This window comes from Hemiscyllium ocellatum, chromosome 14, assembly GCF_020745735.1.
Source record: "Hemiscyllium ocellatum isolate sHemOce1 chromosome 14, sHemOce1.pat.X.cur, whole genome shotgun sequence".
Taxonomy (NCBI): domain Eukaryota; kingdom Metazoa; phylum Chordata; class Chondrichthyes; order Orectolobiformes; family Hemiscylliidae; genus Hemiscyllium; species Hemiscyllium ocellatum.
Window position 1 is genome coordinate 67837862 of NC_083414.1, and position 18144 is coordinate 67856005.

Consider the following 18144-nt stretch of genomic DNA (forward strand, 5'->3'; position numbering starts at 1 on the left):
TGAACATCTCAATTCCATAAAAGTGGCAATAGGAAGTTACACATAGTATTAGGGTCACAGTGACCTCACTGTGTATTGTTTTGTATGTGTTAAAAGGAAAGCTGATATTTGGGAGCGATGTGTAGCTCAGCTGCAAGTTGACCCTGAAAATTAATTCCAAATAAAAGAGGTTCTTACCTCGAGCACTAGACGGGGCTGAGTTGATCATCTGTGAGGGTGCAGAGTGTGTGGAACTCAGGCTGGAGGTGGATGGACTGGCCTGGTATGACAACAAAACAGAGACATTGATCATGGAGCTCTGGAACTTGGCTTTAGCATAAGCAAGCTGCAGAAAGCAGTTAAAGTAGCAGAAAAAAAGAGCATGTAGGTTACAGATAACTCTGACTCATCATGATTATATGATTTGAATCTTAAAATCAGAGAATTCATATAAATTATCAAACAGTATCTCCAAAATGAAGAAGAATATTAATTTCATCCCATCCCCAATTTTGTCCCCATCACTTCTGAAGATCCTGACCTTTGATGGGGTAGAGGTTTTGTAACATGTGACTTGTTCCTTGTACATCACCTAAGTGGCCGTGCATGACTTTAGATGGTGAGGTCTGACAGCGATTCTACCACAAAAGACACCACAATTTCTCATCAATATTACTATCCATGTGCTTCCCAGCAGGTGCCACTGAATAGAGATTAGAATTGTGAATCTTGGTTGACTTTTTCCATCCCTAACCTAGGAACACTGAGGTTAACTGCTTTGTTCCGACTATTTGAGATTAGCTGACTTAACATAGGCTGTAATCAGGCCAGTGATGGAAAAAGTGATTTTTGTTTAGATAGCCTCTTTCATCTGTTCACCAAAAACATACCACAGAATGGCTTGTGGAAAGGTTTATTGCTGTAGCTTGTATAACAACATCAGGATGGGAATGATCCCTTATGTACTTAAAATGGGCATGAGTGAACCATTATCAATTGTGAAATTTGTTTTGGCTTGTGGATGCTCTGTATATGTGATTGTTTCTGAGATTGGCACCTTTCATGGTGATTGCTAAACAGTGTTTTACTTAAACATATTTATACTCCACTTTAGTCATGATAGCCAGCCAAATGAAGTATGCCCAGCTCTTCTTAATAAAGTTTTACACATACTCAGAAGATAAGTGTTTTATGGTCAACTATATCACACTTTAACTGCGAGGCTTTTGCAGTTGCAGTTCCCATCAACAATATTTTTGCTGCAATCTTTATTATTTCTGAGTTGGGATTTGCTTAGTTAATGCTCCTCCTAGTACAGTTCTTGTGACTACATTATAGTTCCCATTAAAGATTAGCATTGCTACAGCCCTTTTTGAGGTTTTCTTCATTACTTTTGTCGTTTGGAGTTTGCTTTTACTGTCATTATTAGGATTTAACTTCTATTATTATCTCTGTTGGAATTTCATTCCTGTTAATGTCTCCATTGGGATTTAAATCCCTATTTCCATTGCACCATACCAGTAGATGTTCAGGAGGAGCTTCTTAATTTCCATTTCTCACAGTGAGATCTATGATTGTGATAACCCTTCACACAGCAACTCATTTACAGAGCTGGGCTACCATGGACAGGTATTTCTCAATAGAAAAGGAACATAAACAATTTGTTCCACTCTCTTCTGCTTCTTGTTAAAGGCTCAGCACCTACCATATCCACTCTAATGGCCCAGAGGTAGTGAATAATACAGGAAAACAAAAACAGGAACTGCCATACCTGCATGCGGAATGGGTCATCAATGGTTTCTCCTACAAGACCGTCTGTGAGGATGACAAGGTTTCCAACCTCACTGGATGTCTGTGAGGATAATGAAGATGAGGAATGTCTACTGGAGCCAAGCAAGTTCAGTGGGCTGAGGAAATGAATTAAGATAGATTTTTTTTATGTTCAGCCAGTCCAGTCTCAGCATTCACAATGTGACTAAGCAAGAATATCACACCTGATTCAACCACAGATATTTCATGGATACTATCCCATTATATTAATCTTTTCAAAGAAACCTCTATATATCATACATGACACTCAAAAGGACATCAGCCGAACAATGCTGGTTTATCATGCCTCTGCCACTATAAGGCTCACTGAGTAAGTATTCCATTGTTGGAGATGCCGTTTTCTGTATTCTGGTCAACATTTTTCTGAAACCCAATCTTTCCATATCATTGTTTGCATAAACCAGATTTCACATCTACCATACTACAGCCACTGCAAAGTCATTCGTAACTTAGGTGCTTTGACTGTTTAAGGCTTTACTAAATTATTATGCAAAATACTATGGATGCTGAAAATGTGAATTGAAAAATGTAAAATTCTGGAAGCATGCAGGTGTGTAATAACATCCCTGAACAAATTGATTAGAAAATATCTAAAGCATAAATCAAAACCATTTTGAATAACAGCCCCTCTGTAGCAAGTCTTTGTTCAAAAGATACTGTCTGAGATAGCAATGACACAGATTTGAAACCAATGTGATCCAATAAAATTGTGATAATACAAATTATATCAATAATCCAAATTACGTCATCAGCTGAGCTCATCAGAGCTGGACAAGCAGGAGACTAAAGAGCATAGCAAATTAGGCAGCATCAGGCGGTGAAGACGTCATAGAGATGTACAGCATGGAAACAGACCCTTCGGTCCAACCCATTCATGCCGACCAGATATCCCAACCCAATCTAGTCCCACCTGCCAGCACCCGGCCCATTTTCCTCCAAACCCTTCCTATTCATATACCCATCCAAATGCCTCTTAAATGTTGTAATTGTACCAGCCTCAACCACTTCCTCTGGCAGCTCATTCCATACCCGTACCACCCACTGCATGAAAACGTTGCACCTTAGATCTCTTTTATATCTTTCCCCTCTCACCCTAAACTTATGCCCTCTAGTTCTGGACTCCCCGACCCCAGGGAAAAGACTTTGCCTATGTACACTATCCATGGCCCTCATAATTTTGTAAACCTCTACAAGGTCACCCCTCAGCCTCCGACCCTCCAGGGAAAACAGCCCCAGCCTGTTCAGCCTCTCCCTATAGCTCAAATTCTCCAACCCTGGCAACATCCTTGTATTTCTTTTCTGAACCCTTTCAAGTTTCACAACATCTTTCCGATAGGAAGGAGACCAGAATTGCATGCAATATTCCAACAGTGGCCTCACCAATATCCTGTACAGCCACAACATGACCTCCCAACTCCTGTAATCAATGCTCTGACAAATAAAAGAAAGCATATCAAATGCCTTCTTCATTATCCTATCTACCTGCGACTCCACTTTCAAGGAGCTATGAACTTGCACTCCGAGGTCTCTTTGTTCAGCAACACTCCCGAGGACCTTACCATTAGGTGTATAAGTCCTGCTAAGATTTGCTTTCCCAAAATGCTGAACCTCACATTTATCTGAATTAAACTCCATCTGCCACTTCTCAGCCAATTGGCCCATCTGGTCCAGATCCTGTTGTAATCTGAGGTAACCCTCTTTGTTGTCCACTACACCTCCAATTTTGGTGTCATCTGCAAACTTACTAAAGTATGTCTTATGCTCGCATCCAAATCATTTATGTAAATGATAAAAAGTAGAGGACCCAGCACCGATCCTTGTGGCACTTCACTGGTCACAGGCCTCCAGTCTGAAAAACAACCCTCCAACATCACCTTCTGTCTTCTACCTTTGAGCCAGTTCTGTATCCAAATGGCTAGTTCTCCCTGTATTCCATGAGATCTAACCATACTCATCAGTCTTCCATGGGGAATCTTGTCGAATGCCTCATTGAAGTCCATATAGATTACATCTACTGCTCTGCCCTCATCAATCCTCTTTGTTCCTTCTTCAAAAAACTCAATCAAGTTTGTGAGACATGATTTCCCACGCACAAAGCCATGTTGACTATCCTGAATCAGTCCTTGCCTTTCCAAATACATGTACATCCTGTCCGTCAGGATTCCCTCCAACTTGTCCACCACCGAGGTCGGGCTAACTGTTCTATAGTTCCCTGGTTTGTCTTTACTGCCCTTCTTAAACAGTGGCACCACGTTTGCCATACTCCAGTCTTCCAGCACCTCACCTGTGACTACCGATGATACAAATATCTCAGCAAGAGACCCAGCAATCACTTCTCTAGCTTCCCATAGAGTTCTCGGGTACACCTGATCAGGTCCTGGGGATTTATCCACCTTTACCCGTTTCAAGACATCCAGTACTTCCTCCTCTGTAATCTGTACATTTTGCAAAATGTCACCATCTATTTCCCTACAGTCTATATCTTTCAAATCCTTTTCCACAGTAAATACTGTGCAAAATATTCATTTAGTATCTCCCCCATTTTCTGCGGCTCCACACAAAGTCTGCATTGCTGATCTTTGAGGGGCCTTATTCTCTCCCTAGTTACCCATTTGTCCTTAATATATTTGTAAAAACCCTTTGGATTCTCCTTAATTCTATTTGCCAAAGCTATTTCATGTCCCCTTTTTGCCCTCCTGATTACTCTCTTAAGTATATTCCTACTTCCTTTATATTCTTCTAAGGATTCACTTGATCTATCCTGTCTGTACCTGACATATGCTTCCTTCTTTTTCTGAACCAAACCCTCAATTTCTTTAGTCATCCAGCAATCCCTATAACTACCAGCAGTTGATGTTTCAAGTGTAACCCTTTTTCAGGACTGGAGGTGAGTGAAGGGGGTGATGGGAGGTTGGGGGGGGGGGGGGAGGCTGAGGGTAGGGTGGTGTAGTGGGGACAGGTGAAGACAGGTAGAAGGTATGACCTGGTTTGTCAATGTCAGGGATGAATCTGGTTGGTGGCAGGGAGGAGTGGGAGGGACAGACTGGGAAAGGAGTTGGGTGATGGGAAGGGAGGTTATTTGAAATTGGATAACTCAGTGTCTGTAGGCTGCCCAGGCAGAAGATGTGTTGTTCCCCCAATTTGCAGTTTGATTCATTGTGGCAATGGAGGAGGCCAAGAATGGTCATGTTGGAAAGGGGATGGGACAGGGAATTAAAACAGGCAGTGACTGGGTGTCTGTTCGGCCCCTGTGGGCCTGGCTGAGATGCTCGGCAATCCGTTCGCTAAGTTTTCATTTGGTTCCCGATGTGGTCTTCTCCACCTGTTGCAGTAAACTAGGTTGGAAGAGAGGCAGGTGAACCTCTGTCTCACCTGGAAGGACTGCCTGGGACTCTGGATGGAGGTGAGGGGGGATGGTGTACCAGCAGGTATTGCATCTTTTCTTGTTGCAAGGGAAAGTACCTGGGGGTTCAGGGGGATTGGTGGGGAGATTGGCGCAAACCAAGCACTGTTGAAGGGAGTTGGCAGCAGTGTTTAAGGATGATGTGTCGGATGTGGAGACCGGTACGTGGTAGATGAGGACAAGGGGGACTCTGTCTTTATTTCGTTTGGAGGTGGGTGGGTTTAGAGCAATTGAATGGGAATGGAGGTGGTGTAGGAGAACTGTCTGGATGACAGAGCGAGGAAAAGCATGAAGTTTGAAATAGATGGATATCTAGGATGCTTGTTAGTGTAACATCTCTTTGTCCAAGCAGATGCACCAGAGGTGAAGGAATTGGGAGAATGGGAGGGAGTTCTTGCAGGGCTACTGGGTGGGAGGAGGTGTAGCCCACGTAGTTTTGGGAGTCTCTGGGTTTGTAGTAAAAGTCTGTCTGGAGACTGTGGCTGGAGATGGGAAGGGGGGGGGCGCTGGGGGTGGTACTGGGGAGGGGGAGGGGAGGGAAACGGGTGTCTGAGAAGGACTAAGTGAATTTGAGAGCTGGGTAGAAGTTGCAGGTGAAGTCTATGAAGTGCTCCAGTTCAGCCTGGGTGCAGGATGCTGCTCCAATGCAGTCATGGATGCAAAGGCAGAAGATTTAGGGCACACTGCCTGCGTAGAGGGACTATTTGACATAGCTGACAAAGAGGCAGGCCCATCCAGGTGCCCATGGCTACCCCTTGGAGGAAATGGGAGGAGTTAAAGTAAAAGTTGTTGAGGGTGAGGACCAGTTTGGCGTGGTGGAGGAGAGTATTTGGTGGAGGTAGACTGGATGGGTCTGTTGGAGAGGAAGAAGCAGAGGGCCCAGAGGCCATCCTTGCAGGGTATGGACATGTATAAAGACTGCACAGCCATAATGAAAATATAGCGTTGAGGACCAGGCACTGGAAGTTACTGAAGAGGTGGAGGACATGGTTGGTGTCACGGATATAGGTGGGAAGTGTCTGATCCAAGCGGGAGGATGGAGTTGAGATAGGATGAGATGAGTGATGAGACAGGAGCATGCTGAGTCATGGGTAGTTGGGCTTGTGGAGCAGGTAGAACCAGGCAGTGCGGGCCTGGGGTCTATGGTTTGGAGGCAGTGGAGGGAAGATCACCAGAGGCAATGAGGACACGGTCAGTGAGAGTGATATTGGCATGATGCGCGTGGTGAGGTCATGGACAAGGGGGTGTTAGGACGTGGTGTCAGAGAGTTGGCATTCAGTCTTTGCGACATAGAGGTCCGTTCTCCAGACTACCCCTGCCCTGCCTTTGTCAGCGGGTTTGACGGTGAGGTGAGAGTGGAATGCTGCACATTTAGATGGGGTGTGGTTGGAGTGGGTGGGGGAGGTGGAAAAATTGAGGCAGCTAATGTCATGTCAGCAGTCTGCAATGTAGAGGTTTAGGACATGTAGAAGGCCAAAGGGGGGTGACCAAGTGGATGAGGAAGGTTGGAGGTGGGAGAAGGGTCCTCAGAAGGAGGTTGGGAGTTTTTGTCGAAGAAGAAGACATGGAGGTGGAGGCAACGGAAGAAGAGATCCACATCGTGGCCTGTTCAGAATTTGTTGAGGTGGGGCAGAGGGGTACGAACATGACCCCTTTCCTAAGGACAGACTGTTCGGCCTCAGAACAACAAACCTGGCTCAGCCTCACTTACCTGTGTCTATGCATGAGCTTTATAGCATCTGGACTCATGGGATTATGACCGGACATGAGACTGCCACGTGGTGTGCTGGAACCAGAGCAGGCAGGACTGATCTTGTCCATTCCAGGAAGATCCTATATAAAAAGATGGAATCCTTAGTGAGCTCTAAATTTCTGTGTGACTGCTATCATCAAGTTCCTATTGCTGAAATGTATTCACATAAGTGAGTGATATTAGACCATAAGTCAAAGGACCAGAAGGAAGCTATTCACTGGGTCCGATGGAGATTACATAGGTAGCAAGGATGCAGGCCATAGAGAGATGGCAAATATTCAGAGAATTTTAAAATCTAGCTTTCTGTGATAGCAGTGTGATGGGTGAATAAGAACTGGTGAGAGGAAAGGCAGCAGAGTTTTTGATAATCTTAACCAAATGCAGAGTAGAATAGTCAGGTATGCACTGGAATAGCCAAGTACAAAGGAAAAAGAAACAGAAGACTTGCATTTACGTCATGGATTCATAATCACTGGATGTCTCAAACATTTTACAACCAATGAAGTACCTTTGGAATGTTATCACTGTTGTGAAAACAATAGCAGTAATAAAGACATGAAATGTTAATGGTGATCCCTCTCTCTCTCCGCATTTTCTCTGCACCTGTACCACTATTCTGCACTCTGTTCTGATACTTGATGCACTTTGTATGGTACAATCTGCCAGTTGAGCACACAAAACATTTTTCACTGTATCTAGGTACATGTAACAACGATAAAATCAATGTGAATGAGGATTCGTTAACAGATGAGCTGAAGCACGGAAGAATTGAGTGATGTTACAGAGGTAGAAATAGTTGGTCTTAGTGATGACATGGGGATTTGGTCAGAATCTCATCTTATAGACAAAGATGGAATCCTTAGTGAGCTTTAAATTTCTGTGTGACTGCTATCATAAAGTTCCTATTGCTGAAATGTACTCACATAAGTGAGTGATATTAGACCATAAGTCAAAGGACCAGAAGGAAGCTATTCACTGGTTCTGATGGAGATTACATAGATAGCGAGGATGCAGGTCATACCAAGAATGCAACATGTCTGGTTCAACATCAAACAGCTGTCAAGGGAAGAACTGGGATTTCAACTGGACTCCCCAACAATTCCTTCCTATATTAAACTGATCCGTCAAAATACAACAGAAACTAAAATTAATTCTGTAGACTTTACCAGCCAAAGGTGAGTGAATAATAATGGAACTTCAAAACTTTTTATGCTTCCTAAGGAGCCTCACAGCACCAGGGACCCTGGTTCGATTCCACTGTCTGTGTGGTCTCCTCCAGGTGTTCCGGTTTCCTCCCGTAGTCCAAAGATGTGCAGTTTAGGTGAATTGATCATGCTAAATTGCCCATGCTGTTCAGGGATGTGCAAGTTCGGTGCATTAGTCAGGGGAAATGTAAAGTAATAGAGGAAGGGAATGGGTCTGGGTGGGATACTCTTTGGAGGGTCAGTGTGGACTTGTTGGGTCTAATGGCCTGTTTTCACACTGTAGAGACTCTATGATTCTATTTGGGGCTGTCAACAATTATTTTAACCCCATTGTAGGTTTGGTTGAGAATGGCACAGGCTAAGGAATAAACCCAGGCACTTCCCGGATTCAGTATAATACTAGAGCTATTAGTAAAACTTAAAGACCCCTCACACACTGCAGTAATCAACAAACACATGAGGGTGATGACAGAAAACCATCTCCCTGAGGTACTGACGCAAGAGCCTTACTGTTAACTTGTTTTTCCAGATTGCCACAGATGAATACCTGTATGAAGCATAAACAATATAGAAATAATCTGTCCCCTTTATTATATCTCAAGATCATTCAATAAGTGAGCAAACTGCACATAAATAGTTATCATTGAAACAGCCCTTTGCTAAGTCAGCATGTTCCTCTTAGTAGGAATACTTGCAGACTTCTTAAAGCATGCTTTTGATTAGCCAGGATGTATGAAATGTATATAACCCAGTACAGTCTTTTTAAAATACAATGCATCAATTTGGGATGATATATTAACTGTGGTTTTGGTTCAATTTCTTTTGTGCAGCATTTCCACCAACAATCACTGTGAGACTTATGATGGCTCAGTGGTAAGCAATGCTGCCTCATAGCACCTGGGTTCGATTACACTTTTGAGCAACTGTCCGTGTGGAATTTGCACATTCTCACTATGTATGGGTTTCATCTAGGCATTCTGGTTTTCTCCCATGGTCCAGGAATGTGTAGGTTAGCTGGATTAGCCATGGGATATGCAGGGTAAAGGGATAGGGTAGGGGGTGGGATACTTTTCGGAGGGTTGGTGTCGACTTGATGGGCCAAATGGCCTGCTTCCACATGGTCGGGATTCTATGATCTTGTACTCTCTTTGGATGACCTTGTTTAAATTGGTACTAGTTTTGTGGATTGAAGTCCAAAGAACACTCCTATTGAGATTACCCCATATTAGGAGCAAAGAGTCAATGAAGCTACCCTTGAGATGAATGAGAATAATTCTTAAAGCAGCCGTCTGGAGCATTAGGAGTTCATCTTTGAGATTTCAATTCTGATCTAGGCCAAACCAAAGAGATGAAAGTCTCTTTTCCATGGTAATTATGGAATCAGCTTAAGTAGGTACAGGCCCAAAGCACAAGAGGATTTGGCACAAAATTTGGGAAGCTACTCCAAAATCCACAGCATCTTGAATAAAGAAAATGGAATTTAGGGATAAGCTGTTTGGTTTGGAAAGAGTTTCTAAAGATTAATTCATATAACATGGGAGTCACTGGCAAGGCCAGCATTGATTGCTCATTTGTTTCCCCTCAAGACAGTGGTTGTGGGTTACATTCTTGGACACTTCTTGTGGTGAATGTGTTCCCACATGCTCTCATAGAGTCATATAGCACAGAATCAGACCCATTAGTCCAACCAATCCATGCTGAACATAATCCAAACTAAATTAGTCCCACCTGCCTGCTCCTGGCCCAGATCCCTCCAAACCTTTCCTGTTCTTTTAAACATTGTAATTGTACCCAATTCACCACTTCATTCCACATGCAAATCACACTCTGTGTAAAACATTTTGACTTTTTAAAAAAAATCTGTCCCTTCATCTTAAAAATGTGTCCCCTAGTCTTGAAATCCCCCATCCTTGGGAAAAGGGTTCCAAAATTCTGACGTGGTGATAATAAAGGAATTGTGATTATGTATGCACATCAGATGGCATGTGACACTTGATTTTTCCATGAATCCTGGTGCCCTGACCTTTGAGGTCTTGGGAGTTTATAAGTTTGGGAGGTGCGGTTGCCTTGGTGAGCGTAATAACTGCACAGAGGCTGGTATTTTCTCACCAAGTCACCCTTTATTTACCTGTGCACAGCACAACAGCTGTGGCCAGCCAGCTTGGAGTCAGTCCTCTGAAATGAGGAGATTCTAAATCTTGTGCTTGTATAGATTTTATTTTACTTTTTAATTTTTAACGAAAAAGTGAAGGGGAGGGTAGGGATTAAATAAGAATAGAATTGGAGATGGAAATAAAACACTCCATGCCCCCGGTGCCCACCTCTCCCTGAAAACCTTGAGGGTATCGGTAATCTTGTGGATTTTTTTCCTTTTATTAATTCCCCCCCACACTACTGCCTACTTGTATTTTCCCCAGCATCCATGATGTGTGTGCCAGTGTGAGACACAGTGAAAGACAACAGGTGTACCAATCCTTATTCAATTTCCTCCACCAGGAAGAAAACATCCAAGTGGCCAGTGACAAGCAGTGCCCTTCTTCATCAAAAGGCAATGCTGTGTGATCAAACAGTGAAGGGGAAGGCAGGGATAAAGTCAAAATCGAGTTGCAGTGGGAAATAATACACTCCACTCGCTGCAGTGCCCATCTCTCCCTGAACAGCTCAAGGGTGTTGGTGGACACTGCGTGCTCCAATCTTGAGGTTATATATATATTTTTTCTTTTCTTTCTTTTAACCCCCACCCTACCACCTGACTGCGGTAGTGCTTATTTTTTCCCTAGCACCCATGGTGTGTGTAGGTGTGAGACAGTGAGAGACACAAAGTGCACAAATCTTTATTCAATTTCCACCACCAGGAAGATAGGAAAACACCCGGGTGGCCAGTGAGAAGCAGTGCCCTTCACATCAAAGGGCAATGCTATGTGATCAAACAGTGAAGGGGAGGGCAGGGATAAAGTCGAAATAGAGTTGCAGTGGGAAATAATACACTCCACTCGCTGCGGTGCCCACCTCTCCCTGAACAGCTCGAGAGTGTTGGTGGACACTGCGTGCTCCAATCTTGAGGTTATGTATTTTTTTAAAGATTAGATTATTTACAGCGTGGAAGCAGGCCATTCGGCCCAACAAGTCTTGAGGTTATATATATACTTTTTTTCCATTTTTTTCTTTTTTTTTAATAGGAAAACACCCGAGTGGCCAGTAACAAGCATTGCCCTCCTCAACAAAGGAGATTCTAATCTCCTGGTTATACTTTTTTTATCAAAACAGTGAAGGGGAGGGGTGTTGTGATTTTTTAAAATTTTTTTTCTTTACCCCCACACTACCACCTAACTGCGGTAGTGCTTATTTTTTCCCCAGCACCCATGGTGTGTGTGTGTGTGTGTGTGTGTGTGTGTATAGGTGTGAGAATAAGTGTGAGACACAGTGAGAGACACAAGGTGCACAAATCTTTATTCAATTTCCACCACCAGGAAGAAAGGAAACACCCGAGTGGCCTGTGACAAGCAGTGCCCTTCACATCAAAGGGCAATGCTGTGTGATCAAAACAGTGAAGGGGAGGGCAGGGACTAAATCAAAATAGAGTTGGAGGGGGAAATGATGCACTCCACTCCCTGCGACGCCCACCTCTCCCTGAACAACTCCAGGGTGTTGGTGGACACTGCGTGCTCCAATCTTGAGGTTATATATTTTTTTAAAGACTAGATTATTTACAGTGTGGAAACAGGCCATTCGGCCCAACAAATCTTGAGGTTATACTGGTCAGTTACAGGGCTTTCCTGATTGGCCTAAGTTAACAACCCCAATCAAGAATCTTGTAGTCAACAAGATCCAACTGGTTTCAATCACTAAAGTGTGTATCTGTTCCGCATCCTGTAGATGTTACACCTTGCACTAGAGGAAGCTTTATCATACATCTCACTGTGCTGCACATTTCACAAGGGAATTACAGCACTGTGGTAATATTACTGGGCTAGCATTCTGAAAACCTGGATTAATGTCTTGGAGAGACAAGTTTAAATCCTACCACAGCAACTTCAACTAATTACTGTAAAGCTGGGATTTAAAAAAAAACTATTTTCAGTCAATGAGATCATGGAACAATGAAATTTCTGTTAAAAAAATCTTATAGTATTGCCCCATTGGGAAGGAAATCTGTTACCTTTACCCAGGCTGATCTGCATATGACTCCAGACCCAGTTGACTCTCAATTCCCTCTGAAATGACTGCTCAGTTGTGACAGAGAAGTCAAATAAGAATAAAACAGGACTGACCGCCTGGCATCAACCTAGGCACCAGCATCGCAAAGTCTTCAGTAACATCTATTTCCAAAACTGGGAGAGCTGTATCTTCGGTCAAAGGATGCAGATTTCTCCATAACCATCTCAGGTACGCTCTGTCTTACAAAATCACTCGATGCAAGAGCAGAGTGGTCTGATAAGAGTCACCCTGGAGATCTTCAACTGCGACCTTGTGGCATTAGATCAAACATGGGCAAAGAAACCTTCTGTTGATTACCATCTTTCCCTCAGCTGTCATGTTTGTCCTCCTATCTGTGGGCACCCCCAGGAAAGGCACAGGATGCATTCTGGGTGGAATGTCCATCACCATTACTGACTGAACTGCCTGTGTCCTGAAAGACATATTTACTAGTCTGAGCTTGGAGTAGGTGATTAGAGAATCACAGGAACGTAGATTCACTTTACTTAGCCTTCACCAATATATCTGTCACAGAATCATCTGTCCATGTGTGCATTGGTAAGATTGATCATCACAGTTCCATATTCAGGGACACCTTATGCAATCATATAAAATTATGAAGGGAATCGATAAAATAGAAATAGACAGAATGTTTCCACTGATAGGTGAAACTAGGGCAAGAGGGCATGGCCTCAAGATTAGAGGAAGTAGCTTTAGAGCTGAACTTCTTCACCCAGAGGGTTGTTAATCTTGCCAGGGAAATAACTGATGCTACTTCAGTAATGGCTTTTAAAGCTAAGGTAGATACTTGTTTGAAAAATAAAGGAATTAAGGGGTATGGTGAAAACACAAGTAAATGGAGCTGAGTCCACAAAAAGATTAGCCATAATCTTATTCAGTGGCAGAGCAGGCTCAAAGGGCCGGACGGCCTACTCCTGCTCCTAGTTCTTATGTTCACACTGAAGATATTCTCCACTGTGTGGTACAACTATGTACTAAATAGGATGGATACAGGTTTAGAAGTTCAAAACTGGTCATCAATGAGGTGTTATGGGCCATCAGCAGAGGCAGAACTGTATTAAATCACAATGTTAATCCCATGATCCGGTCTATTCTGCATCTTAACATTACCATCAGGTCAAAGGTCAAACTTTGATTCAACAACGAGTGAAGGAGGAGGAGCAGTACCAGACATACCAAAAAAATGGTAGCTTCAATCTGGTGAAGTTACAATGCAGGATCACTTGTGTGCCAAACCATGGAAGCAGCATGAAAGAAAAGCTAAGCAATCCCACAACCAACTGATCAGATTTAAACTCTACAGTCCTGCCACAACAAGAGATGAATGTTAATGGACAATTAAACAACTAATTCGGGACTTGGCAAGATGGTGGCGATTCTGTACGACTGCTGTGGACAGCTCTGCCTAACAGCTAAGGTATACCGATGTTTTTTTTGCCATCCCTGGCCATTTTATGTGGTGGAAATATTAGTTTAAAACCTCACAGAACACATTTTTGTTAATATTTGGGAGTGGGAAGGATGCCAAAGGGAAAGGAAGCAAGCAAACAGCAGCAGGGAGGACACTTCCCTGCAGCACCTGGTACACCAGAGACTGCAGCAGCAGCAGCCTCTCCTGAACCCCCCGGGGACCTGACAGACTCACAGGAATTGTCTGCGGTGATGGAGAGACTTACCTTAAAAGTTGCGGCTGCGATTGAGGAAATCTGTGGGGACATTCGTGCCCAGGTGCAACCTATTCCATCCATGCTGCAGAAGCACGAGTAGGAGATCCAGGGCGTCAGGGAGAGGCTGGAGGAGGTGGAGGATCGAACTAAGGCCTTGGAAGCTGCAATGGAGTCCTCATCCAGTCGGATCCAGGTGCTGGAGTGATAGGTGCGGGCCTTGCGAAACCATATCGACGACCTCGAAAATCGAGGTCAGAGGATAAATCTCTGAATTGTTGGGCTCCCTGAAGGTGAGGAAGGTGACCAGCCAGTCAGCTTCTTTGAAAACTGGCTGCCGAAGTTTTTGGGCCTTCACATGGAGTCCAGCAGGCTGCAGATTGAAAGGGTTACAATGCACAGATCAGGCCCAGATCAGTGCAGCGCCCCGGCTCGGTCCTAGTGCACCTCCTCTCATATAAGGACAAGGAAAAAGTCATAGAAGCTTCCAAATCCCTGGGAAAAGATCTGCAGGCGCTGCTGTACAAAAATCATGTTTTTCCAGGATTTTTCAGCAGCTGAAGTCCTTCGTTGACGTTAAAAAGAGGCTGAGGAACCTGGGCGTCCAGTACTCCATGAGATACCCCGCAGTACTCCGTTTCATCCACGAGGACTCAGTTTATACATTTGACTCGGCGGATAAGGCTAAAAACTTTGTGGATTCTTTAAAATAGACGGATTGGCCTGAAGAATATGGTTAATGTCTGTTCTCTTTTCTATTTTTTCCCATGTTTTCCCTTCCTTTTTTAAAATTCCTTTCTTTCTCCCTAATAATTTCCTTTTTGGAAAGGGGGGAAAGGACTTTGGAATAAGTTGTTCCTATTTTTTTAATAACTGGATTTTCTGATGGGAAATTTTGTGGATGTTCTTTGTTGTCTCTCTTTTTTTTGTTTGTTCTGCTTCTCTTGTAACCATAAGTAGGGGTGTCATGAAGCCAGGGGTGGGTGGAGTGCTCATCCTGACCTTGTCTTTTGATTTAAGGATCATTTCCTTGTTTTTTTTCTGGCCTAAGGTTGGGGCACAGTCCAGGTTTGAAGGAGCTGCAAAGGAGGGGGTGGGTAGGGTGAGTGCCCCCTATGGGCAGGAAGAAGAGTCTTCCATTCAAGGTTCTATAGTTGGTTTTCTTTGTAGTTTTTTGGTAGTAATAGTTGTTTATAGTTATGATAGCGTAGTTTTTCGATTCTATGAGTCTTTATTTACTTATGCTCAGCGCTTTGTGAGCAGGGCTCTCCCTCCATGGAGTCCAAGGGTGTCTGAAAGGGGATATTGCTAAGTGTCTTATTAAATGGTGCACCTGGAACATTAAGGGAAGTCATTCGCCTATTAAAAGGAAAAAAGTGCTTTCTAGCCGTAAGAGGGAAAAGGTTGATATCGCTTTGTTGCAGGAAACTCATCTTGATGATGGGGAACACCTGAAATTACAACAGGGGGGTTATGACCAGGTATTCTTTTCATCCTTTACTATTAAAAGTAGGGGAGTGGCAGTAATTATCCAGAAAAATCTTCCGTTCACATTATTAGAGCAGGTGAAAGATGAGCAGGGACGGTTTGTGCTACTTAAAGCCCTGATACATGGGGAGGAATATGGCATTTTAAGTGTCTACTGTCCTCCGGGGCATCCCCTCAAATTTTTAATTAATGCTTTCTCTAAGCTGAGTGCTTTTGAAACATGGCACATTATTATAGGGGGGGATTTTAATTGTCTTTTGGATCTGACAGTGGACAGGATGCCTTGTGGACCCCCAACTATTTCTTTGCAGACCAAGCAGGTGGTTGACTTATGCGAGGAGTTGGGGCTGGTGGATATTTGGAGATGTCTTCACCCTATCGGCAGGGACTTCACCTTTTTTTCAAACCCACATAAATGTCACATGAGGATTGACCTCTTTCTGGCTCCCTCAGCCCTTCTGGATTTGACTATGGGTTGTAAAATTGGGAATATAGCTATCTCTGATCTTGCGGCAGTATATTTGGAGGTTAAGGCCAAGAGTGAAGGGCTAAGTTTACGGCACTGGTGTTTGGACCTTTTTCTCCTTAAGGATTCCAAATTTGTGGAATACTTTTTGAAGGGAGTTTCAGGAATTCTTGACTATCAACTCAGGCAGGGCTAGTAGTCCGTCCATGCTATGGGAGACTGCTAAGGCCTTTGCTAGTGGATTAGCTATTTCCTATTCGGCTAGTTGGAAATGACAGAAGGAGGAACAGCAGCGTCTACTTGAGATGCGGTTGAAAGTCGCAGAGGCAGTACATTTTGCGTGGCCTTCGGTGACTAAGCTACAGTAGATCACAGCCCTTTGGTCTGCCTTGAATTCAATACTGACACAAAACGCAAAGAAAGAACTTGCTTTTGCTTGACAGAGGCTGTTTGAATATGGGGATTGGCCAGGGAACTAGTTAGCATACCTGACTAGGAAAAAGCGTGCTCCACAATCTATTACTGCAATCAGAGACAGCGCCGGAGTCCTTACATATGATGTTAAAAAGATTAATGAGGCTTTTTGGAGCTTTTACTCTGAATTGTCTTGGTCTGAAGGTTGCGAAGACAGGAGTGCTAAATGGAGACCTTTTTTAAGAACCTGGACCTCTCAGGGGTAACCTTGGAAGAGGCCTCTCTGCTTAATGCCCCCTTGACAATTCAGGAAATACAAGAGGCAGCTAGGCAACTTCAGAGTGGGAAAGCACCTGGCCCTGATGGTCTTCTGGGTGAGTTTTATAAGGAGTTTATTGGGATTCTATTGGAGATGTACAATCACTCCTATATGCATGAACGCCTACTACCATCTTTGAGGAAAGCTAATATTTCCTTAATTCTTAAGAAGGGGAAGGTTCCTGAGGATTGTGCCTCATACAGGCCCATCTCTCTGTTAAATTCAGATTTCAAGATTCTGTCCAAGATCCTGGGCGGCACGGTGGCACAGTGGTTAGCACTGCTGCCTCACAGCGCCAGAGATCCGGGTTCAATTCCCGCCTCAGGCGACTGACTGTGTGGAGTTTGCACGTTCTCCCCGTGTCTGCGTGGGTTTCCTCCGGGTGCTCCGGTTTCCTCCCACATTCCAAAGATGTGCGGGTCAGGTGAATTGGCCATGCTAAATTGTCCGTAGTGTTAGGCAGGGGGTAAATGTAGGGGTATGGGTGGGTTACGCTTCGGCGGGTCGGTGTGGACCTTGTTGGGCCGAAGGGCCTGTTTCCACACTGTAAGTAATCTAATCTAATCCTGGCGCTAAAATTGGAAAGGATATTGCCCCATATTATTAAAGAGGACCAGACAGGCTTTATAAGGGGCCGTAAGTCCTCTTATAATATAAGGTTGCTGAATGTGGTCCAAGTTTGTCAACAACAATCAATTCAGGGGTTGGTGATTTCCTTAGATGCAGAGGAAGCTTTTGACCAGGTAGAATGCCCGTATCATTTTTATGTCTTACAGCAGTTTGGGTTGGGTGGGGTCTTTGCTAGGTGGGTGGAGGTTTTATATTGCCACCCTCTGGCCGCGGTCATCACCAACAGGGTGAAGTCTGGGAATTTTACAATTGGTAGGGGTAGTCAGCAAGGCTGTCCCGTCTCACCATTGTTGTTTACGTTGGTGATAGAGCCGCTGGCAGAGGCTATTCGTCAGAATATCCACATAACCGCTCTGGAAGTGGGATCAAGGGCACACAAGATTACATTGTATGCGGATGATGTCCTTCTGTTTTTATCGAACCCGATGACCTCCGTACCCCATTTGATACAATGTATCAATTCATTTGGGGCTATTTCAGGATATAAGATTAACTTTGTAAAATCGGAGGCTATGTCTTTGGGGAACCTTAAGGATGTGCCAGAAGTTGAAGGTGGCTCTAAGTTCCCTCTTAAGTGGTCACGGGCAGGGTTCCTGTACCTAGGCATTTTTATTACCCACAAGTTTGATCTGTTATTTTGGACTCACTTTGCTCACTTGCTGGACAATATTAGGCAAGATCTCCAGAGATGGGAGGCTCTTCCAATTTCACGGCTGGGCAAAATATCTCTCATTAAGATGAATGTTCTTCCTCGTTTGCTTTATCACATGCGTAT

General features: G+C 43.9%; 1 protein-coding gene across 1 annotated transcript in view; it reads right to left on the reverse strand.

Moving 5' to 3' along the window:
* The window catches only part of dock3 (dedicator of cytokinesis 3), a 721249-nt gene that overhangs the window by 30827 nt on the left and 672278 nt on the right, over positions 1-18144 (reverse strand). The window contains exons 47-49 of the mRNA XM_060835046.1: positions 6924-7045; positions 1751-1886; positions 178-325 (exon numbers count right to left, since the gene is read on the reverse strand). Of these exons, the coding sequence (XP_060691029.1) occupies positions 178-325; positions 1751-1886; positions 6924-7045 (406 nt within the window). The remainder of the gene's footprint in view (positions 1-177; positions 326-1750; positions 1887-6923; positions 7046-18144) is intronic.